The sequence below is a fragment of the Aptenodytes forsteri genome, unplaced genomic scaffold (genome assembly GCF_000699145.1).
Source record: "Aptenodytes forsteri isolate BGI_AS27 unplaced genomic scaffold, ASM69914v1 Scaffold226, whole genome shotgun sequence".
NCBI lineage: Eukaryota > Metazoa > Chordata > Aves > Sphenisciformes > Spheniscidae > Aptenodytes > Aptenodytes forsteri.
In genome coordinates this window covers 1,247,867-1,271,629 of record NW_008795249.1, presented here as the reverse complement: position 1 = coordinate 1,271,629, position 23,763 = coordinate 1,247,867, and the positions used below count along the sequence as shown (strand labels likewise).

Sequence of the window (23,763 nt, the reverse complement as noted above, 5' to 3'; positions counted from 1 at the left end):
TAAACCACGACACCCTGTCAGGCTGCTCTAGTGAGGTATTTCTGTGTGCTTTACTGATTAAGCAAATTTTAGCGTTTCAGAAGATACAGTAAGGGCTTAATATCTACTTTGCATGTGTCACATCATGCACCTATCACAAAAGTTTATTGATAGTCTGTATAGTTGGCTACCTTTTTCACACATAATAGAAATAAAAATTCAATCCCATCTGTATTGTAAGGAGGTGAACACATCCTACAGGAATAATATTTGTAACAAAGTTCCCTATTTGGATTAGTTTACTGATATTTTCTTAAAGCATGCTTGTTTCTTATTTGGAGTTTGCAGATATCCTCATGAATACGCTTATTTTCCATGCTATTTGCAGCAAATGTCAGCTATCTATAACAGCGTCTAGGATGCTTATATAGGCCTGGAAGTATTTACTGATTTATTTTTTAAAAAAAACCCACCTTCTCATTTTCCAGTCATCCTATCAGCAAAGAAAAAAACATAATTTTCAAGAATATTTGTACTGTTTATGTAAGGCATCCTAGTTAGGTGCTTGGGACCTCCCTGTTGTTGATCTTCCATTGACTTTACTAGAACATAGAGGCTTCCAACGTTTGTCAGTGAAAACAATACAGAATTAAATATTCTTGCCCCTAAATTTCTGTCAATCTACTGATCATACATGGTAAAGTACACACAGAGAACGTAGTTTGAGAAACCGCTGAAAATGGAATGGTTAACTGTTCCATTTTTTTTAAATGAGCTTCTTTTCAGAAGCTGTTCAGATGATAAGAGAAAACTCAAAAATTAAAGGGTAAAGCAGAGGTTTAATGCAGGGATTTCAGGTCAGAAGAGCCCCTCTCTAAAGAAAAAAATCAAGAAATATATATATGAGATAAAAGGTTAAAGGTCTTTTGTGCTACCTTTTCTCCTCTGATAGGTGACAATTAATAATGTACAAAGAGAAGAGAGGGTTTGAAATCTTTGTTTTCCTCCTGGCTAATGCATTCTATAGGCTGATCTGAAAGGAAGGAAAGAAAGAAACCAACGCCATGCTTTGAGGAGACATTAACAGGAAAATTTATAGCTCTATTATACCAGTGGTGCATTCAGACAAGTAATGCAAACGCCTGTCTTTTATGTGCTGCACTGCTTGTTAGTGAATATGGTGTAAATATTTTGACAGTGAGTATAAAGGGTTTTTACAGTATTTGATACTTTGGGTATAGAATGAACTTTAAAGGAGACAATTAAGGGGTATATTTTCTGCAGAGTGCATAGGGAATTAATTGTGAGCCACACTGGCAACAATGGATGTAGCACATCTGATTTTCTGTAAACCTGAAGAAAAATACCCATTATAACTGCATTACTCATTTAGATAGGATTTTTCAAAGATTCCCAGGGGAGTAAGGCACCCATTTCCTTCAGAATTTCAGTAGGTTAATTTCAGTAGGTTTTTTTTTGCTTTAAGGAATCTCAGCCTTAGGGAATTAAAGCTTCTGAGGTCTGAGTATTCTTTATTCTTAGAACTGCTTTATCCTGGCAGAACAGAGAGATGAATCCGAAAAAAAAAAAAAAAAACAAACAAAAAAATCAAAATAATAAAAAAAAAAAAAAAAAAGGTAAAAAATCCAACAAAACAGGCCTATATATTCTATATATTTTTACATATGATACTTTTCCTTGGTGAATTTCTCCTGTGTATAAAGGCTCAAGATAGTCCTATGCACCACACAAGTCTTCAAGGAGAGTTTGTTTAGGGCCTGGTGCATTATCAATATGCCTCATCCTTGCCTGAAGGGATCTCTTGCCATCAGAAAAACATTATTCCTCTGGGCCTTGGCTTTCTATACATGTCTGTACGTAGCCCAGAGCATACTTTCCATACCGCACAAGGCCCACTGGGGAGGTAGCTGAGATTCACTGATGTGTTGATTTCCAATTCTGCATATATCTTAAACGCACCAGGATGGTTACAAAGGAGAGGAATGGTGAAGAATGGGTAATGGACTCTGGCTCACCTTTCAACAGCACAGACTTACCTCTATCTTAGGTATGTTCCTGCATGCATTGCTCCTGAGCTTGCGCAGAAGAAAAGGTGGTGAATGTGGAAGAACGAAAGGTTTCTCCAGAGGCTCCGTAACCACTGTCACTTCGCTTTGCCTACGCAGCTCAGAGGGGAGGCCGCCCCCGTACTGACCACTGAGTACTCAGATAACCTATCTGTGACATGGCCAGTGTATTTCAAATGTGCATTTTACCTGTTGATTTCTAAATACATCCCAGCTTTGCCTCCCATTGCAGTTCTATGCAGACAGGAAGGTTTTAGTTTATTTACTCATACTTTAGGTTTTGCTTTTTTTGCAAAACATCTTTTCTCTATTATCAGCACAGAGGCCTACAGCCCCTTACTTAGTAACATTTATGGATATTGTGCTATTTACTAGGACTTAAATCAGATTACCAACGTGCAGCACAGCATGAAATATCTGCGTTCTCACCAGCTGTAAGTAGGAAAAGCATTTCATAGGAACTTGGCACCCCTTGGCTCTTGGGCTCTTGCCATGACACTTGTGGCCAGATTTTGAAAAAAAACCAGTCATTGTGCTGGGGTTTTGTTAGGTGGTTTTGTTTTGTTTGTGTTTTTTTGTTTTTTTTTTTTTAAAAACCTGGCCATTTATTTTGATGCCTAAATGGGAACAGAACTCTTTTGAAGATTTAGTCCCATGTGAGTTTATCCTGCATTAACAGCAGATGGTGAATAGCTTCAACAGCTTTGTTTCTATTACCAGCCGCCTTCGATTTACTCCCTTGCTTTGCTTCTCAGTCTTTATTGCTTCTATTGTGAAATAGCAGAGGCAGAGCTATTGTTATCTCTCAGCCATAGCTTTTCTCACACAATACTATTGATCTCTTCTTTCACTATTTGTTTTGTTGCACTATCCAAAAAAGTATTGTGACTAAAAGGAAGGAGAAGGAGAGGATGAAACCTTTTTAATAGAGTGGCACACTGTAAGATCCTACTGCTGCAAATATTTGTGCACGTATTTAATTGTGCACGCTACTCCTGCTGTAAATGCCAGAGAAATGACGAGGTATGACCTACGTTATCCTTTGGGTATTTCAGTTGCAGATCAGTCCATAAATCACCGTAACTGACAACAGTGTTCTTTAAATTATACGTATCATCGGTAGTCTCAAGGATAACATAAAGTATTCATTCTAGACACCATAGTTTTGTAGATTAATTGTGTCCTTCCCAATGAACAACCATAAGTATGTTCAGTCAGCTTAAGAGTCCACATATAGACTTGCACCTGTGGGAGAGAATTGAAGAAGTCAACCTGAGGAAACTATTGCTTTGAGTGATGTAGAGACTGCTTTTCCTTGAGAGCATAAACTATAGCTGCTCTACTTCTTGCATTGCAGGGAAGCAATCACTTCATCTTCCCTGCTTTTATGCTTTTGATCTTTCTGAGTGGTTGAAGGAGCTGGATTTTCCACCCTCTCCTAGACCAGAGCTGGTTGCTACTGTCATGCATTTGAACAGTTGTTTCAAGCCTTTACTGTCCCACCTTATTACAGGATCTAAAAAAGTTCAGATTTATTCCAAACCCTAGTTCCCCAGCTTCAGTTTTCGTCTTAGCTTGTGTTTGTTCCTTGTGTATATCTTCCCTCCATGAGGTTCATAGAATAGTGTTCTTACAAGCTGTTCTTGCACTTCCTGACAGTGGTTTATGTTAATGCTGGCATGCTAACACAGGCTGTCAGCTCTTCCTAAACCACACTGGCTGCAGTTGGATGAATCCCTTCTGAATTTCTGTTTACCTTTCTGATTATTTCTTTCAAAACTGATCGTCTTTATTCATATTTTGATCCCAAGTAGGTTGGGTCTTTACTTCCAGCTACATGATTTTTATTATTATAATGATGTAGGCAGAAAAACCAATGACATATTTTCCTCTCCTCAAACTGGAACTTTTCTATTTTGATTAAAAATACCCAAGACCCTAAAATCTATTCTATACAAATTTATTTTCAGGCTTTTATACTGGTTTGTTCTGAAATTTGTTTCAGCTTTTTTGCAAGGTGAGCTGTAATCCAGCTTTTGACTCTCAAATTAAGTCTCAGAGAGAGGAAATTTATTTGGAGATTTTTTTGAAAACTCGCTTGTTTATTTCCCTTTGGGAAATATTTTATTCTAAATGGAATAGTTATAGTAGTACGTCTGTCTCGCTCAGTTTTTCAGTTCCAAAAAATGGAAGGGATTGGCTGGTGCTTAGCAAACTGATCCTTCTAACCCTTGTGCCATTTTATCGCTATCTTTCAAATTACTGTTTAGATCTGCCTGTATAGTTGGACAAATATAGTCCTTTACATTATCCAGGAGTTATCTGCTAATTCCTCATAATTCCTTGTGTTTACTCATTTATTTATTATTTACACTTGCTCCAGGTGTAATGTGTCTGTCTCACCTTTAGCATGTGAATTATTCATGTAATGATTGCCAGGAGTATTAGTATTCATATGGGCTTTGATCAAATCCCATTGAAAACAAAATAGAGACTGGTATTGGCTTCTCTGTGTTTTGGATCCTGCTCCTAATTTTGATTGGTGACCTAAATCACACATTTCCCTGGTTAGATGTCTTAAGTTGTATAAACAGGATGAGTCTCTTTCCTCTTCCTTGATTACCTGTGAATATTCATAATTGTTCAACAAATCAATTTTGCATGAAACAGAAGGCTTTTCATAACGGTCATGAAAGCACTTTTGGCACGGAATGCTCTCATTAATATTTATTCATGCCAGCGTTTGTGACGCTTTTGCTCTGTGAGTAAAACCTCATGCACTAGAGTGTTTGAGATCCAGCTAATGAAAAAATATGAAAAGAGAAAACATCAGCTAAGCAAATAGCTTCTGTTGCAGAAGGGTAAACGAACGAACGCTTCTGGGCTGTGTTTGTACCTGCTCTCCCTCTAATCTTAGTTGACCTCTTGGCATATATAAATGCATATATGCATATTAAAAATATATTGATCATTAAAGGCCAAATTTTCTTTATATATTGACATTGTTATTACATTAGACCACTAGTAGATTACAACAATGGACATGATGTAACTATCGGCATAATCAAAAAACTAATTTTAGACTTCTACTATATAGTCTTGCCTTGTTGGCAAAGTTTATCAGCTTTTCTAGTTTGGATTCATGCTTGTTATGGCATTCTCTTAGCAAATATTTATGTATTTCACCTCCTGGGTTTCACTCAAGGATGTATGTAGGATAATGCTGAGAGAAGAGTGGGAAGCTGAAGTGTCATTGCATAATATTTCAGAATAGCATTTTCTGCTATTGAGGCTGCTGTAAACTTGAAGGCAGCATCGAGATTTCTTAGCTGTGCCCACTAAATTCATAATGGACTCTACAGTTCCCATGTGAGCTTAATATACTCTAAATGTTAGGATGTTCTTTCTCCTTTTTGGAAGATTGGTGGCAATAAAAAGAACATAATTACAACAAGGATGTTAAGACTTGCCTATCATCTACAAATTGTCATTACAGGCACTGTATTTAAAAATGAAGCTGTTAATTAGGAACATGTCAGTTGATGATGAATGTCCTATGACTTGAAATAACTGTCTTCCAAAATTTTATTCTCTTGCTAAGAATCCAAAATGTTAATATGTATAAGCATTGCAAAACTAGAATGTTTAAAGTGGACAGGTAGATGCATGAAACGTGACAGATGCATGCAGTGAATTTGGAGGGCAGGGGGCTAAAAGTCAAGCCAGCTGACAGGGTTTCCGTGCTTTCAAGAGGAGTTAGTTACACCTTTGATCCTCTCCCAGTCAAAACCCTACTGCTCTTTTACAGTTTGTTATAGACAACAGCAGTTTGTATACTCTGAGAGAAATTATTTGGCATGACAGGTAGAAGATGTAAGTGAGTTTCAGCGGGGTAGCTAACTGCTGTCCAAATACGCTATTGTGTATTGGGCCACATGACGAGTTAAAATGATGATATTGATGATAGATTGATTAATTGTGAGGTATTTATTTAAATGACTGATTTGCAAAGTTGTGCTTACGTGAAAGGATTACTGCTTTTGACACAGTGTTGCTTTACACCAAGGGAAGATGTTGCCTTTTTTCTTTTTTTTTTTTAAGAAATTAGCAAGAATTAGAGAGAGGGAGAAATTAGCTTTCAAAGCATCAGTGGTTTATTTTCCAGATAATATTTCTAATTAATATCCTAACTAGCACAAATAAGAGCATCGGTGATTCTAAACCTCTTACCAGAGCCTTGGGAAACCAAAGTTTCTTGACTTCAGTTCAAACAATTTTAAATGTTCATGTAGGGGTTTCACAGATGTTGTTTATTTCTCTACAGCCGTCTCAGGAGTGAGCAGTGCCACTCTTTTTCTAGTTGTCTTGAGAACAGTATAACGTTTTTTAAAGGGTGGAGGGAGGCTTTCATTGCTGCAATCACCACCCACTGAAGAATTGAACCAGAGCAAAATAAAATAACTGGGAGGCAGAGAGAGAGAGGAGGTGGTGGGGAAAGATAGTTGCTTATGAGCTGTTAACAGAATCAGGAGAGAAAAAGGGAAGAAAGCAGCTGACTGATAATTTATTACACCATCTTCAGCAGAAAAGAGAATTAAAACAAAAAAGAACTTGGCCTTGAGCAATGTAGCATTTCTTACCTACTCAATGATAGGTCTGGCAAAGAAGATAACATCATGTGGAAGCCTGCAGTGTTTTAGCTCTACTGGTGGGAGTTGAGAGCAGGTGAACAGATTGTTTAGCATTAACCTAATCGACGCTAAATGAATTTCTTATCATATGCCTGATAGTGATGGTCACTCAAACCCTAGAAATATCCTAAGAATAATGTTCACCATATAATACGAACCCTCTTTTTTTACAACTCTCTTTTTTTACAAACCCTCTATTTTTATCGGTGCTAAATTGTCTAGGCCACCCCATTCCCTAGCAGGGCTGCATAACAGTTCTGACACTGCTTAGAGAAGGGGTAGTTGTAACAGCACCCAGTTCCTATCCCAAAAGTTACCAGCATGGTTTCAATCTAGAATTACAGTATAAATATTGATTATTGGAATTAATGTAGTATTTGCTGGTGATGGAACTGTTTATCCTTTCCTGTATCATTGAACGCTCTGAGCTTGTTAGTGTGGCTCATCTGCATGTATTTCTAGCAGAGATTTGTCAAGAAAGTAGGCATCATGATCACTAATAAAACCTCTCATTGTATATTTAAATTAGGGCAATCTGAGAGAAGATTGGATATTTGCCTTAACAACTAGTGTGATTTCAGAATCCATTTTTGTGTAATTCTTGGCACGTGGCACCCAGTATTGGGATCTAGAGATACAGCTTCACATAATATGCTGTATCAAATGGATTCGTATTAGTACTATCTCTTCATTTGAACAGAGTTCAAGAATTTTTAACAATTCTTCTTGGAATTCTTCCAATAAAACTGTTTTTAGTTTTGCAAAGTGCAGTAATTGACACTGTTGGCTGAGCAGTTGCATGCTGTTTCTAAACAAATGCGTATGTTTGCATGTTTACTGCCTGTTTTGCATGCCTGGTGCAAAGATGCTGTAATATCCTCCAGAAAAGAGAACTGTACGTCATTCAGCAGAGTATATATGTGTATGTTTCTTCTTAGTACTGAGGATATTTCAGTAGGGACCTCTGAGCCCCACCGAGATTGAGCCCTTGTCGTGTTCATCATTGCACCAAGTAAAACTGTAAAAGAAATTCATTGCCTCAAAGCAGAGAAAAACTGAAAGAAGGAGATGCTTTTCTGTCTTTCCTAACATCACACAGTACTTGCTTTTAGGACCCAGATCTCCTCAGTCCCTTCCTATGTCTCCCAGAGGCATAATTTTCCTTGTGGGCTTAATTAGAGCATCCCAAACTTTGGTCTTTCAGGTAGGCCCTTCTTTGCACGAATTGGTAATCCCTGGGCTATGGTTATTATTACACTAAAACAATGTGGCTTTTCAGTACTTGGACACCATAGAACTCTCACTAGGACATGTGTAGGATTCTATGATGATAAGCAGTTCCATTAAATATTACATGTATTGTTTTCAGAAAGTTTAGCTTCACAGAGAGTAACTTTGGAACATGTACATATCTTATTTATTGACATTTGTGCCATGTTTACATTTAGGATGGCCTAATTCAACATCTGTTCCTGATCAAAGCGAGCATCTGGTATTTCACAGATAAGTATGAGACATAAGCTTGATGTCTGCTAGGCCTACCAGAGAAATTGGAGCCAGGCTCTCTAGGTGGATGGTAAGACCTGGTTCAGCGCCGGGTGCAATTCTGATTACACCTTTTACGTGGGGTGTGATCAGAATAGGGTTTATCTGTTATACCCTGTTTGCAAGCAGAAGTACCAGCAACTTCAGTGTTGTGTCCTAGGATCAGAAAGAAAAAAGAGAGACAAAGATTTTTCCAACACAGAAGAATAACATGGGGGAGTTCTTGAAAGCTCTACTCCTGTTAAACTTTATCCCTTGATTACTCTGAAAAGCTGAATTTGTGATCCTTCTTTTGCCCTGACAAATAAGTTTGTCATACAGCAAAGGAATGAATTCACCTATAAAACAACTGCTTGGTGACCAGGATAGGGGGAGAGAGTTTGTTCCCTGATGGAGTTTGTCCAGAGAGGTAAGTTGGCTCATAGAGCAAATGACCACGGGATGACAGTTACGTACTATAAGAAGTCCCAACTAATTTTGTCTTCTCTTGTCCTGGAGCAAGGTGCATAACTCACAATTGTTCGTTATGAATCGTAAAGACTAGCTCACTTCTGGTCAACAAATACAATATTCAATCTTTTCCTTGTCTTGGTACTCTGTTTAGTTCATGGCTACCGGTTGTAACTAGAGGAGATGATTACTCTGATATCAAACCTGAAAGGTCCCAGAAGGAAAGGACTATGATCTTTGTTTCTTCTTTTCCTCTGTGACAATGTTCCCTAGAAATGCAAGCCTGTGAATAAGTAATCTAACGTACCCATCTCTGTTAGCAGCTCTGTTAGTTGCAGGGTTTGATTTCTTTGTGCTCCAATTTATCTATATGCATCTATGGATGTGTGTGTGGATGGATGTACAAAAGCAGACAAATGCTTTTTCTCTTGGCACTTGCTTTATGTTCCTTTTTTAGGACCTATAAAACAGTTGTAAGGCAACATAGTCAGTACTGCAATAAAATCGCAAATATCAGCAATGTATTGCAAATTCAAATTGCAATGCCAAACCATGCTAGTCTGCTAAATGATCACTTGTACAGAATTCACTGGTCTGATAGGCCAGTTGTGTTTATGCACTTCCTTTGAAAAAGCAGTAAGGCTGGGAAAAAGCAATTCTTAATCAGTTAATTAAAAAGCATATCCCACCAGACTCCATCAAAACTTTTACAGCTATCCTTCAGAAGCAAATAGCATAAATGTTGTCTCCATAGCGCTAACTCCTCCTATAAACATTTAAAACTTGAGAAGTTACAGCATTTTAATTTCAGTTCTGCTCTGTATTTGTTGCATTTGATTTACTCTGACATACCTGTTATCTGCATAAGCATAGGTTTTTTTCTTGCCAGGTATTATCAGCCGCCAAGAGGCAGAAGAGTTGTTGATGAATAAATCTGAAGGAACATTCCTGGTCCGAGTCAGTGAGAAAATCTGGGGCTATGCGTTGTCTTATCGCCAGCAAAGTGGGTTCAAACACTTCCTGGTTGATGCTTCGGGGGATTTCTACAGCTTCTTGGGGGTAGATCCAAACCGACATGCAACGCTGACAGATCTTATTGATTTTCACAAGGTAACACTTGCTAGGTAGAGATCAATAGCTAAGTGGAATGGATTAATAATTTAGAGAGGAACCGTGTAATTTGAAACCACCCTGGAAAGCAGAACTAACCATAGTGGGGAAAAGAATATACGTATATATTCTACAGTAAGCCTAGCTGTAACATTTATAGTTTGTGTCTTTTGTTGCAGTGAATCAGAAGGCTTTTCCCCTTCTTTCAAATGCTTCAGCATGTATTTGTGTCCCCTTCTAAGCAGATTCTTACGCAATGCGTGCTCTCCTGGGCTAAAAATGGACTAATAAGGGCTGACAGAGCTAACACTTTCCGAGCCTCTTTGCTGTGCAAAATTGGATTGGAAATACCATAGAAAGGTCTTTCAATGAAATTTCAGCATTTTTCGACCTTTGATGTGAGGGCTGTAACGTGCAAAAGCAGAGGAGTGGGGCCCTGCAGTAAAGAAGGGAATGTAGAGGGGTTGTCTTTTAGGGATGTGCTAAGGGTCATTCCTTATTATCCAAAACAATCTTACAAGAGTAATTTACTACTCGTCTTTGACTTTAGATGGGTTTGAATTACTTTGCCTCTAACTTGTGTTTCTTGTTGCCAGGCTGTGACTAAACAGTAGCACTGTTTCTGATAGCGTAGGTTGTTTTCATCATCTTGCATCTTTCCCCATCTTCATCAGTTTTAATTCTGCTTTTATCTTAGCCACCCTTACAATTTCTCTTCATCCTCTCTTTTCTAGTTCCCTTCCCTTTTTTATCCTTTTCTCACTCTTGTCTCAAACTAATTCTATTAATTTTTTGCTCCTCCTTTTCTTCACAGGTTTTAATTTTTTCACTACTCAGTCTCACAGACACTATGCAGAGATTATTTTTCTTCTAATTTCCCTTCTCTTTTAAATCTTTCTTTTATTTCAGCTAGTTTGCAACATCTCTTCAGTCAAGCCTGCATACTATTTCTTCCAGCTGTAATCCTTACATTTCCATTGTTATTAGCAGTACAGTAGAAGTAAATTATCTTGGATTTTATTGGCTTAACAAAAAGAAGTTGAGTTTCTCAGAATTTACATTACATGAAGGAACAGAGATTATAATGTGATATCCTTCATAAAAGCATAGATGTTCACTTCCTAAATAGGATTTTTAAGTCCCCAAACAAAAAAAAATAAATCAAGGGCAGAAAATCCCAAACTCATTCAGGTTCACTGAAAATGATTAATTTGTTCTGAAAGTTAGACTTTGGTTGGCCTCCTCTCCCTCACCTTCTTTCTCCCATCTTAGCTACTGGCATGTGCACACAGAGGTGGCTTTATTTTAAGATCAAATAAAAAGTTAAGACAAATGAAATTTGCCTTAGTGTCCCCTCACAGATCACTATGACATTATATTTCCACATGGGAGGATAGCAGATATCACATTTGACCAAAAAATACCTCCTCCTCTAATTTGATGAAGTTCTCTCTCAAGTGGCCACCTTGGAAGTCAACCCCCCCCACACCCTTCTTCCTCTGTCCCAGTTTTTGTTTCCGAGCATGACATTATATGGTATGGAATATCCTTCTGGCCAGTTTGGGTCAACCGACTGGGCTGTGTCCCCTCCCAACTTCTCGCTTATCCCCAGCCTACTCACTGCCAGCAGGGGCTGAGTGGGGAAAAGAGAAAGCCTTGATGCTGTGCAAGCACTGAGCAGCAGTAGCCAAAACATCAGTGTGTTATCAACACTCTTTTAGCCACAAATTCAAAACACACCACTGTACAGACTGCTGTGAAGAAAGTTAACTCCATCCCAGCCAGACCCGGTACAAATCAGGCATTGGATGTAGGAGCTCTGGCTAAAGCAGTATCCCCTGTGCTCCTGGAGAGGGGTGATGCTGACAACCAATTGCAACCATCTCTGCTCCAGCTTTGTTCCTATATTTTCATCACAGCTCATCCTAGGCAGTTACTGTACTAGAAACACATCTATTTACAGACAGCAGTCGGGCACTTGTCAGAAGCAGAATGGCTTTTAGTTCCTGACATTAAAAAAAAAAAAAAAAAGACGTTTTCTCAGGTGTCCCCTGATAATAGTTAACAGCTCCCCCTGTAGTAAGCCTATCAGAGAAACTGGTTCACCTTTAATGTCGCCACACAATTCTCTTCTAACTGTCTAGCTTAATAGCTATATTAAAACTGGTCTCTTTGGCAATCACTTCAGGAGGCATCTTATCCTGTCTCTCACATGGTTTTCTTTGAAGCTTTTCTGCCTGCCCTTTCTGGTGAAGTACATTGTCAAGTGTCCCAAAGCCTTCTGGTAACCAACTATGCAACCTTTATGTAAACGGTTGCACTGCAGGCACACTTTCTCTTGCGGCTATTGCTGTATTGCTTGGAAAAGTTGCTGCTTCCTCGGGACTATTTTTGGCAAGAGTATACTTCCCATCCCAAAAGTTGCATGGACTTCTCTTTGAGGGTCTTTTTCATTTTCAATCAAAATGAGCAGGGCTGGCGTAACTGGCATAACTACTTTTTTAGTTGCTTATACTTATGAATCTAAAACTGCGTCATTTTGATTTAAGAAAATTAAGAAAAGGTCACTCAAGCAACTCAGCTGACAGATCCAAGAGGGTGGTAACCATTAGCTGGAAGAACAAACTTATTACAGAAGAGGGTGTGACTGTGCATTTTCTCTTATTACTATTTGCATTTAAATACTGTGTGGAAAGCAGCAATAACATATCCAAGATAATTGCTAAATCTTTGTATTTACTTCCTCATAACCTTCTCAAAAGCATTTAATTTGAGTAGTAACTTTCTGAACTTACTCTCAGTCTGATGTAGTGATTGGGAAGAAACCACAACTGGGAACCTGCATGTGTTCTGAGGAAATCAGGCACCAAATTTCCATTGAATTTCAATAGAAACTAGATAAGTTTTGAAAATGTTAGGCCCATATATAGATCCATAACTTGGATCTAAACTTTCAGATGAAGGATTGCTATTTTAGTCAATATAATTCTGGATTCTGGCTCATTTTGATGCATCTATAGATCTTTAACTTCTACAAAAATAAAAATGAACTATCATTACTCTAGGAAAAAGTGCCAAGACCAAGCTCTCTACTTTTCCAGTAAGTTTTTTTGTATTCATCTTGGTAATCAATTACTGGAATGACAGACCTGGCATGTGGGTATTTAATTAATGAGAAAAGGTGCTATTTGTAAAGGCTGTTTTTACCCTAGCAAGGTTAATATCTTTCACCTCTGTAATCAGTCAGAAAGCTGTTACTGTTGTGTGTGAGCACTCAACATTGAGCTCTTGCTCAGTCTGCCTGGGGAAGCTTCTTTCATCCCAATGACTACAGAAGTAGCACAGTAGGACTGGCACACGTCTGTTAAATTAACCCTTGAGAACATCCTTTATAGGCATCTGTAGCTGTTTTTCTTAAGTAGCGTAGCAATTTACAGGTAGTACAAATCACAGCCTTTTTTGTACACCAACTCTTTGATGTCACTATTTGATACTAGCACAAGTTACTACTGGCATAAGTATGAGATAAACAAGCATGAAGATGATGAATAGTTGGTAGGATCCCTTTGCTGGTCTGTACTTACTTTATCAAGAGTTTATTCATAATTGGTTACCAATTACAGTGGAGTGATGGTCTTTATTGCTATCAGTTGCTTTTCTTAGAAGACAGGGAAAGGCTTAGACATCTATGAATGATATTTTAATTGGTTTTATCTTTCTAGGAAGAAATCATCACATCCTCAGGTGGGGAGCTACTACTGGAGCCATGTGGACAGCAGAAGAATCCACCAGACTACAGCCCTTTATTTGAATAACTGATCCAGGACTAACAGGAATGCATTCTGGATAGCTGTAGTAATAGCTAGCTACAAAAGTAAACACTGAAAAGTAGTTAACAAACTTCCAAAGCCACTGATCTTGTGGCCAAAAAGCATCCTCATTAGAAGGCCCAAAATATTTCTGGTTCGCATCTGAATTATCATCATTATTCATATTGCTAACACTTTAAAGGTGAGAAATTACTGGCAAATTACAAATGAGGACGATTCCCAGAAATTTTTCAAGGGGTTGTGGCCAATTGCACTGAACGCTAAGTTCCTATCTTAATTTCCTTAACGTCTGAGATTGAAAATGCAAAATGCAGCAGGAAGTATGGGTGGGAACTATGCATAGAGTATTGTATGAAGTACCAATATTGGTGAACAGATTCTTTTTTCCAAAGCAGGGTTTTTCAGTTTTTTGACAATCTCATTACTCAGCGGTGCACTTTTGATAACAAGAGAAGCAGTCTTAAAATGTCCTTTTGCCATTTGTGATTGCTTAAATGGTTAGGTGTAGCTGGAAACTTGCCATTGTGCTTTTGAATTCAGGCCTACAAAGTTCACCACAGCAGAGACAGAATAAGGTCATTCACATTTTATTTACAATTTCATGCAGTCCAACAGCCTTGGAAAGAATTTTACTCCTGTACAGGAAGTGGTCAGTTTATCCTAAACTAGTTATTCTAATGAAAGCGGTTTGATTTGCAGCAACAACAACTCCTCTCACTGGCCTTGTCATATTTTCTGCTTTCTGATGTGCGAGACACATGCTGGAGATTCCTAGCTTTACTTTGCTATAGGACAAGGTATTTTCCTTCGCTGAGCTATGAGTGAAGGTGGGGGTGGTATATTTATCCATAGAAAAGGTACAACTAATTACATTGTCATCATGCTATTTCATGTTTAAAAAAAGATGCACACAATGTGTTCTTGATCCGTTTGTTATACATACTAAACCCCACGAAAATAGACCTGTAGCCTAGATCTATGGAGCAGTTGCTTAGTGTTTGGACTATAAAAAAAATCTCATCCCAGTAGTTAATTTGCCCTCCTGAAATTTGTGTCTTAGCAGTCCTTGCACTCTGGGCTGTCACACGGTATAGATGTAGTCCTGCGTTGTTTCACTGGTAAGCTGGATACTACTGAGGCAGCCAATTCGGGAAATGGAGTGAGAGAGTTGCAGAACCGTTACTATTACCTTCCTGTGCTCCTTGCTCTATTCCCATGAATGGCCAGACAGAAACTGCTGGGTATAGAAGTGTTCTTTTCAGCTCCAAACATTCATTTTGCAGGACAATATTTCAAATAACAGGGTTGTGACAATTTTGTATGCACTTGATTTGTTTCGAGAGTGAAGTGGGACGTGAGGGAAGTAGTTGTGTACCTATTGGTTAGTCTCATAGTCACGCCTTTAATAGGCACTTTCTCAGTACTCTTTTCATATGTGACGTATTACATTTTGAGATGTGAAGTGGACCAATCCGTATGTGTTACTGTACCTCCATGGTTATTTTTTTCCTGGGAATCTCTGAACACATAGGAAAGGCACACTGAGTGTATTTCTATATGCTACAGCTTTGGGCAGTCTCTGATTTCTTACGTGGTTCTCTTCCAAATCCCAGTGTAGACGTCCCTCCCCAACCCCATGTAAATCCATCTCTCCTCAAATAGTCATTTATCTTGACTCACTGTTATGTTCTGTAATTTGTCTGACCTAGATGGTAAGCTCGTCCAGGAAAAGAAACTTGTCTTGTCCAAGCTTATAAAGCACATTATACATTTAAGGTGCTACAATAATGATAAATACCTGTGGTAACAATAGCAACAATTTTTTCATAATTAATTCTACAGTTAGCCCATATTAAAGTACAGACTTTTTGCACACAAACTTCACTGTTGTTCAGGAAAATTTTCTTTTGTTAACATTGCTTTCTGTGTGATTTAATCCATCAATGTTTGTGACCCATGAAAAGAAAATTCTAATGAACTTTCCACGGAGACTTAGCTAGACAGTTTCTGTATTAATCACTTGGGACACTGGCTCAGGAGGTTTTAAACAGTTACTGTTAGCACCTCATAACAAAGCAAATCTGAACACAGCAAATAAGCAATGCTTACTAGCTGGAGCAGCTGTTCTTAGTGCACAGTGCTCAGGTAAGACAACAGCAGGGCTTTTCACAGCAAGTAGGCTTACAGAGGTAGGACATTCTTTAGCTGTGTGCCTGGTACCTTGAGAAACAAAGTGACTTGGCAGCTAGATGAAAGGTCAAGATACCCAAGTTGTCTTGGAATTTTGTTCAAGTGTGGTCCTCTGCAGGTCACCAGGGGCTGGATTCTCAAAATGGAATACAGCTCTGCAATTCTGAACGTTGTAACTCTTAGGTAGGCCTCCAGTAGGATTTATAGTCTCCCTTAGATGAGAAGCCTGGTATGTGTGATCCGGGATCAGAATACACCTGGTACAGGTATATACAGACATTGAATCCAGCTACCAGAATGTGGAGCTCAGTACAGAGTAATTCACTGTGTTTCAGATATGGACTCTCTAAAATAATCACAGAGTAAGTTGCTTTTTTCCAATAGAACATTCACTAAGTGCAATCTACCTCCTCCAAAGAGCCCCAGTATCTACCAGCTGCTTCCTCTGAGAAACTAGCTCTGCACTTGCTCCCTCTATATAGGCATCTCAAGAACCACCTCAGCCTCAGGTTATTCACAGCTGCACATGTAAAATGTGAGGGGGGGGGGGGGGGGGGGGGGGAAGCATAAAATGCCTTTGGAAAAGGTGCTAGGCATGCTAGAAAAGAAGACATGCAATTTAATTTCCAAAGTTTTCGGAAGATTACTCAACCCATTGTACACGATTTTGGGAATGTTTATAGACAGAACATTGAAGAACTTGTTCCATAAGGAATTCACATTCAGAGACTGATAATAATACAGCTATTTATTTCTAGTGACACACTTCCCAGCAACTGCTTGCATTTTGTTTAGCTGATAAGAAGGCTTGGAAATATTAGCTCTTTAGCTTATGCATCCTCTTGTGATGTAATTAACATCACAAAAGCACCATCATTTTCACTTCAGACCACATTTCCTACTTTTAATTTTGTGAATTTTTCTGTCTGTGTTCCATCTATTTCTCATTCTAGGTTTTACCTGGCTTTAAAATAAATCCCCTGTAAGTTCCCCTGCAAATGAAATTACTTGGAAAACTGCAATTTCATCTGAGAGTTTTATTGTGCTAATAAATGTCGGAATTCTCAAGTAAAGGAATTGCTTTTTTTTTTCCATAGCCCCACAGAAATAATGAAAAATAGCCAGCCAATTCATAGAGTTACCAGGAAAGAAAAACTCAACAATACATAACCAGAAGCAGCAGCAATAAAGTACAGTGCAACTTAACTGAAGATAAATTTTGAAGGAAACAAAAGGAGATCACAGCAAGCAGAAATTAAGAAGAACAGAAGCTTTCCTTGGTAGAGATATGCAGCTGCTGCCAATATACTTCAGGGCTGTGGGCGAAGTACAAGCGTGGAGATGTTTTCTAAGCTAACAAATGCTTCTTGATGCCTTCTAGAAAATAAATGGACTATGAAAAGGTAACCAGTTAGTAGAAAGAATAGAAGGGAAAGCAGTGAAGGAGTAAATATGGAAAATGAAGAAATAAGAAAGGGGAAAATGTGCTTATCCCATTGTTTTGAAAGCATTTTGGATTTTTGCTACTCTGGGAGGAAGACTGGGCACTGCTACCTCCCTTTCGCTCTGCAGGTCTCCAAGATTTCAGCTTTGAGCTAAATGTACCTCGGAGCTAGATTTTACACTCTCAGTTGGTAAGAGTTGGGCTGGTCCATACTGCAGCCTTGAATGCTGCATCTGCTTCACGCTGTCTGCCTCTACATTTAGTGCTGTCTGAAGCTGTTCATCACTGTACACAAAATCTTTTTAGTGCTGCAGTTCCATTGTCTGGAATGGCTAGCTTTATTCTATCACACAGTGATCTTCAAGTCTTGCTTTCTGATCTGTTTTTCTAGTGGTAGCTATTGTTCAGTCCTAAGAGGTTCGTGTTACGGATTTTCATTATAAGATTTCCTGTCAATATTTCTTGTCAATGAGACCACCGGGAATATGCTGAGAGACCTATTATGGTAATTCTGTTTCGTAAGGAAAAATGCTACAGCAATAAGGACAACTTTTAAACTTTTACATGAATTGAACTTTTCTTCATATCTGTTTCACAGCAATAAAATGTGGCACACAAGGTCCCAAGCTTGTTTGCACGTATCTTTGAAAAAGCAGCTCTTGAGGATTTATTCTTCTTTCTTCCTGGATCTACAGATGCATCCGTTCTTTCTAATTTTGTTTTCATCTGTTATTGTACACATATATCTCCAATTTAATACTGCTCTGTTCTCTAAAAGAGAAGAAAAACCAAGCAAAGAAATTGACAGCAATCATGGAGGAGATTTTCAAGGCTACTCAAAGAATGTAGATGCCAGTGTATTACCTCTTACAATTACTGTAACGAAATAATTATGTAGTATGAGTATTTATGTATTAGTTTTATAGAAGAATAATCCAGGGCAACTATTAAGTACTCAATCCCTATTGTGCTGAACAAGTACTGAGCAAAAGAAGATAGCTCCTGCCTCAAGAAAGAGGTATCTAAAAATTCTAGTTATAACAGAGATTATTTTCAGACTTACTGAGTAGAAACTGTTTCCAAAGACCAGATTCAGAGTGAGAATGTCCACCAGATTTCAATGACTTTGAATCAAATTAATAAAACCTATTTCTTTGCTGAGGTGAGCCAAGATTAATACGCTGACTACAGTAAAACAACTCAGTTTTGTACGAGCTAGGGATCCACTTCTGCTCGTTCTTCCCCAGAGTCCCCACAGACCTGAATATAGGGCATTAGTGGAGTTACACCACATCTCACTGCAGTCTAAATTCTTCTCTTTACATAATGCCACGACACAAAGCTGGTCTCAGGTGAAATGTGGTAGTTCACAGTGGGGGAAATTTTTCTCTTCCTTTGCATGAATAAATTTGTTTGCATAATATACGGGTTGGAGTTTATTTTTCAATGTTTTTCAAGGACTGACGTTCTTTTCTGTTTTATTATGCCTTTGCTTTAAGATTCCTTTTTCCCTTCCCAAGAGGATAGGGTTAGTGACCTCTGTGAAGTAATAACGTGTCCCTGGCTGGGCTATCAATTGCAGAATGAGGTGTTTACACTTGACCAGATGTTTGATTTGTGTTTCCCGAGATGAATCTTCTGGATACATACTGTCTGATGATAATGATGCGTAATTGATTTTTATAGCTAATTTCTTGCCATGCAAGTGCTGTGTGAAACCTTCTCTTCAAATATTTGTTTACTGCTAGTTATTAGTCCTGTAGCTTCTATATTTACATTATGACCTGTAGCTAATGCAAATTTTCTACTAGGCTGGAGCCTTCAATGAGTTTTGGTTTCTTCTCTCTTGGAATTTCTTCCAGTAGTTTTAAGCGAAGGTAACATCATTTTATGGTATCTTTATTAAGCATCAACAAGTGATTTTTCTTATGGAGGAGAAATAACTTCAAAAGAGATTGGACATTTAGTTTGGTCCTAATTGTGTTTGTTTGATCTATGTGCAAAGAAAACACTTAGCATGTTAATGTCGCCTTTAAAGTTTAGCTGCCATTTCTCCCGTTCTCAGTTTTAGTGAGAACTGTATGTGGGAGAAGGTCATATGCTCACAAGCAATGGAGAGAAAAGAGAGGAGGTAGGACTGTCTTATTTCATATAATTTTACATGTAGCAGCAGGCAAAGTCTTGAATTAATTATTTCCTGAGAGGCAGTGTTTTTCCCGCTTAGCATTCAGAGGATCTAGGCTGAGACCCATTGTCACTACTTTTCCCTTACACAAGAGAAACAGGAGTGTGAAAAGGGCCCAGAGTTGAATGAGTAACGTTACAGTGCCCCAGGAACGGTACAGAAGTAGTGTAGATCAAGAACATGGTAAAGGCATATTTTGTATATAGGTGTGTAGAGAGAGCTAGGAGTGATTGCAAATTCTTGTTTGGTAGAAGTTAATTCTTTTAATTATACGATTGTCCTTAATGGTCAATGCATGTGAAGTCGTGGCCAATCTTAATGCACTTCCTACTCCACAAATTCATAGAACATAGATTGCCTGAAAGGAAAATCAGAAATACTTGTCTTAGACAAGAGTTAATATGCATTATTGTATGATATTTTATGAGAATTTTAAAATGTATTGTGCATCACTATCAGGATATGAGAATGTAGAAGCTAAACACTGCTTACCACATAAAGCATAATGAACTTCTCAATGTGATTTTTATAGCACTTAAAAAGTCAACAAAGAATAAAGCTATCCCCGGTTATACTCCTCTCCTGTAGGAAATGCTGTCAATATTGTAAACAAGAAAATGTCTTCTCATCTAGGAGTTTAAGCTTAATAATGGCCGTACTTAAATATTACAGCAAATCATTTCAGAGCTGTACACTGAACACTGCTCTCCAATTAGTAAGATAGCCTGTTGCACTTATATTTGTTCTTGGTTCTCAAACTCGTCTTGCTTATGATAGCCTGATGCTAATGAGAAATATGGTTTTAGCAAGTCATTCAAATCCAACTTTATGGAAGATGTATTACAGTATATGTTTCATTATCACTTTTACCATTAACATTTTCTCTCAGGGAATCCCAGAAAAAATAAAATTTCTAAGAGCGATGACTAAATGCATACAGTTCTGGTCTGGCTGCTAGACAGTATTTTGTTACCTTTTATGTGCTGTACTCACAGCACGCTGGTTCATTCATTTTGAATTTCAGTATGCTATGTGCTACATTGGAACCCATCTACATTTTTTAATAACGAAACAGTAAAGAGCTGTGCATGTGAGAAAACTGTTCTATGGGATGAAGATATTCACCCAATTCCAATGCTGAGCCCCCACAACATCTACTGGAGTTCACGTAGCAATCCTTAGTTGATAAATATGAGAATTATTTATAAGGACTGCCTGTCAGAATCGCTTTTCACTTCCCCCAGAAAGAAATCGAGCTACTCTAAGATTGACACTTTTTAATGGAGAAACATTCCATTTTCAAAATGCAAAGTTTCATTAAATTGTTTTAATTTTTTAGAATTAAAAAGATTAAAAGTATCTGAAGCCATTTTTAATTGCAGAATATATGAAAAGTATGCACAAATTTAACACAAAAAAAATCTATTTTTTATTCAGCCCTAAAAGAAAATGTGCTGCATTAGGCTCCAAAGTCAATACAGATATTCAACGATTTTGACATTTCATCAGGTATCCATTCTCTCCCTTAATGCTAGTTTCCTTTTAAGGGAGAATGGAAATACCCAGGGAACAGTTATTCAAAATGTCAAGGCCATTAAATATCTGATTTGACAATGGAAATAAATTTATGAAGGTTTAAATAAGACCCCAGATAATGTTTTCTCCAGAAAAAATCAAGCTAGCAGGGTGGGTGAGTTCAGACCAAAAACACCTGATATATATTGTTCACAACTTTGAATATTTTGTGTTACATGCTTGGATCCTTACAGTGTGATTTCCATTTATACACTACTAAAAAGTGTGAGCACTGAAAAAAATTAATTTAAATGGAATAATAAATAACATAATGGAAATTAAGTCTGCTATTCCAGTTTCTCTGAAAAAGGTTAATTCTATCAGCCCTATGGTTATGTAAAAGACTAAGCCTATTCATGAACTTTTGCAGGAAAAAGGTTCTAATTTTCCAAGTTGTCATTGTGACTAATCACAACGGAAATCTCCTCCTGGGTGAAGGTCTCTGTTTAAGAAATACGAAGTTCTGACTACACATTCAAATACCAAATGGAGACATTTGCAATGAACCAGTTGCACGCAAATATGAAACATCCCACAGAATAGCCATTGTCGTGTAGCAAAGATGAATAGTTTGGACTCCAGTTGTTCACCTTAAGCTGGACTAGAAATGTTGACTTCATCCAGAGTTCCAGGTCAGCATGGTATCAGCTCCTCTGTCAAAGATCACTGGGTATTTGAGGAGACGTGGAGTCAGGAGAGAGTGTGAAAACTTTTGAAACCTTGAAATATTTCCATGATAGGAAAAAAAATACTTCCCCTTCCCCACCCTAGATAAGAGTCAGTTTGTGAAGAAAAAAAGGAGGCTTTGTGAAACTGTTGCAGACATCTTTTTCCTATTGGCAAGTAGACATTTAGACAATTTGTTGAAGTCAATGAGAAGAAAGTGGGGAATAAGGATTTCACAGCCAGGTCATTTTTTATTCATTCTGTTCTACAGCACCGCACATACAGTCGTGAAGTGCTAACCCATCTGTTCTCGGAAGTTGTTCAAAATCCAATGGACTAAAAATATTCTGTCTGCCAAGGAGACAGTCAAGGTGATTTGAAAAGGCTTGGATGCTTTTACTTTGGGCCACAGTCTGCAGACAAATTAAGAGGCATCAGGGCTTTTTTTTTTTTTTTCCTCGCCTTGTCCCCCCGACCTATTAATAATAAACCAAATTCACAACAACCAAGGAGAAACCTGCCTGCTGGCTAATATTCTGTTTGTAATACTGTGTCTGCACCTGCCCACGGTTCTAAAATTCATTTCAAGTTACACTTTAGTAATTGATGATCACTTGCCATATCCCTTTATAAAGCTTTTTTATCAATGTCTTTGGTGGTTCATTTTGTATCTGCAGCAAATCAATGAAATTTTAATGGAACAGAGTGCTCTACTTGAGACTGAATTAATGTTGTTTTACCTGTTTCAATATCAAGTGAAGTTTTCAAAGTCTAGAAGGATAATAGTTTTTCAGATTTTTTTCTTTGATAACTTTGTTTCTGCACAATGGTGGCATCCTTGTGATCAGCTGTAATAAAGATTAAATGCATTAATGAACTTAGTTTAACATCAGCAGCGTGCTGTGAGAGACAACGGAAAAATGTGGGGTTTGAAGCTGACGGCTGGATCCTTGTAAATGTAAATGCCACAGAGATGTAGCAGGGAACGCATTAACTCCTAGAATACTAGCTGGGGAGTCAGGGAGGATCTGACATGGTTTAAAAATCTCCAAGGTAATGCAGTAATTAACCATGCACAAGGAAGTACAACAAAGTCATGAACTGAGTTCCCTTCTTTAAAATGGCAGGAGAAGCCTATATTGTTGTCAGAATAATCCCACAGCACTGCAGGAATAATATCAACCACTGCACCCACCTCAGAACAGCCTGTCAAGTACAGATGTCTCGCCTGTGAACTCAGAACAGAGGGAGTACTGGGGCTTTCAGTGCATAAATCCTGCCAGTCTACGTCTATCACAAATTATGAAACTTAAGGATCTTGAGAAGCTCGAACAACTCTTACATTGTCTTGGAGCCATCTGTACAGCAAAGTGACTGCATTATTTTATGCCCTTGCAGAAATGATTTCTTTGTGGTCCTCTAAGCCATATGAACTAATTATGTGGTATTTCACATTATTTTTCGCTACTATAGATGACTAAAAAGCATCCAACAAAAGAAAATTACTTCCACTCAAGCTTAAATAGAGTAGGAGGAAATCTAAACCTTTTCCTGACAATTTACCTCAAGGCTCGCGTGGCAAGTTGCATGCAATTTCATGCATAGCTAGAGCTGAGGCTGCGTGTTGTCTGTCATTGGGCGCACCTGGTAGAGCCAGGTGGCACTAGTGACAAGCAGATCACAGCACCGGACACAGGCTCATAGACGGGGGGATCTTAGCAAATAAAACATGAGAGCAAAAGCAGCCTGCGGCCTGATGCAGCCTCACGCAAAATCAGCACGACGCGGGTAAGACAGTTGTTCCAGAGAGTTCCTTGAAGTTAAACCTTCCCGCAAATCGAGCCTTTCCGTAGTTTATAGGCTCCCGCGCATTTTTGCGAACAACGCGGTTTCAGGTGTTAAAGCTTTTTCTGCTTGCTGTGCGGCCCCACCCGCGCCCGGCTGCCGGCTCCCTCAGCTGAAAAGCGCGGGACGCCTCAAGGCGGCGGCCCGCCCCCTCCCGCAGGCCCCT

At 38.4% G+C, this 23,763-nt stretch overlaps 1 protein-coding gene across 1 annotated transcript in view; it reads left to right on the top strand.

Moving 5' to 3' along the window:
* Positions 1–13,677, top strand: part of SH2D4B (SH2 domain containing 4B) — a 73,648-nt gene extending 59,971 nt beyond the window's left edge. Inside the window, exons 8-9 of the mRNA XM_009278810.1 lie at positions 9,642–9,862; positions 13,585–13,677. Coding sequence (XP_009277085.1) covers positions 9,642–9,862; positions 13,585–13,677 — 314 coding nt within the window. The remainder of the gene's footprint in view (positions 1–9,641; positions 9,863–13,584) is intronic.
* The last annotated feature ends 10,086 nt before the right edge of the window (positions 13,678–23,763 follow it).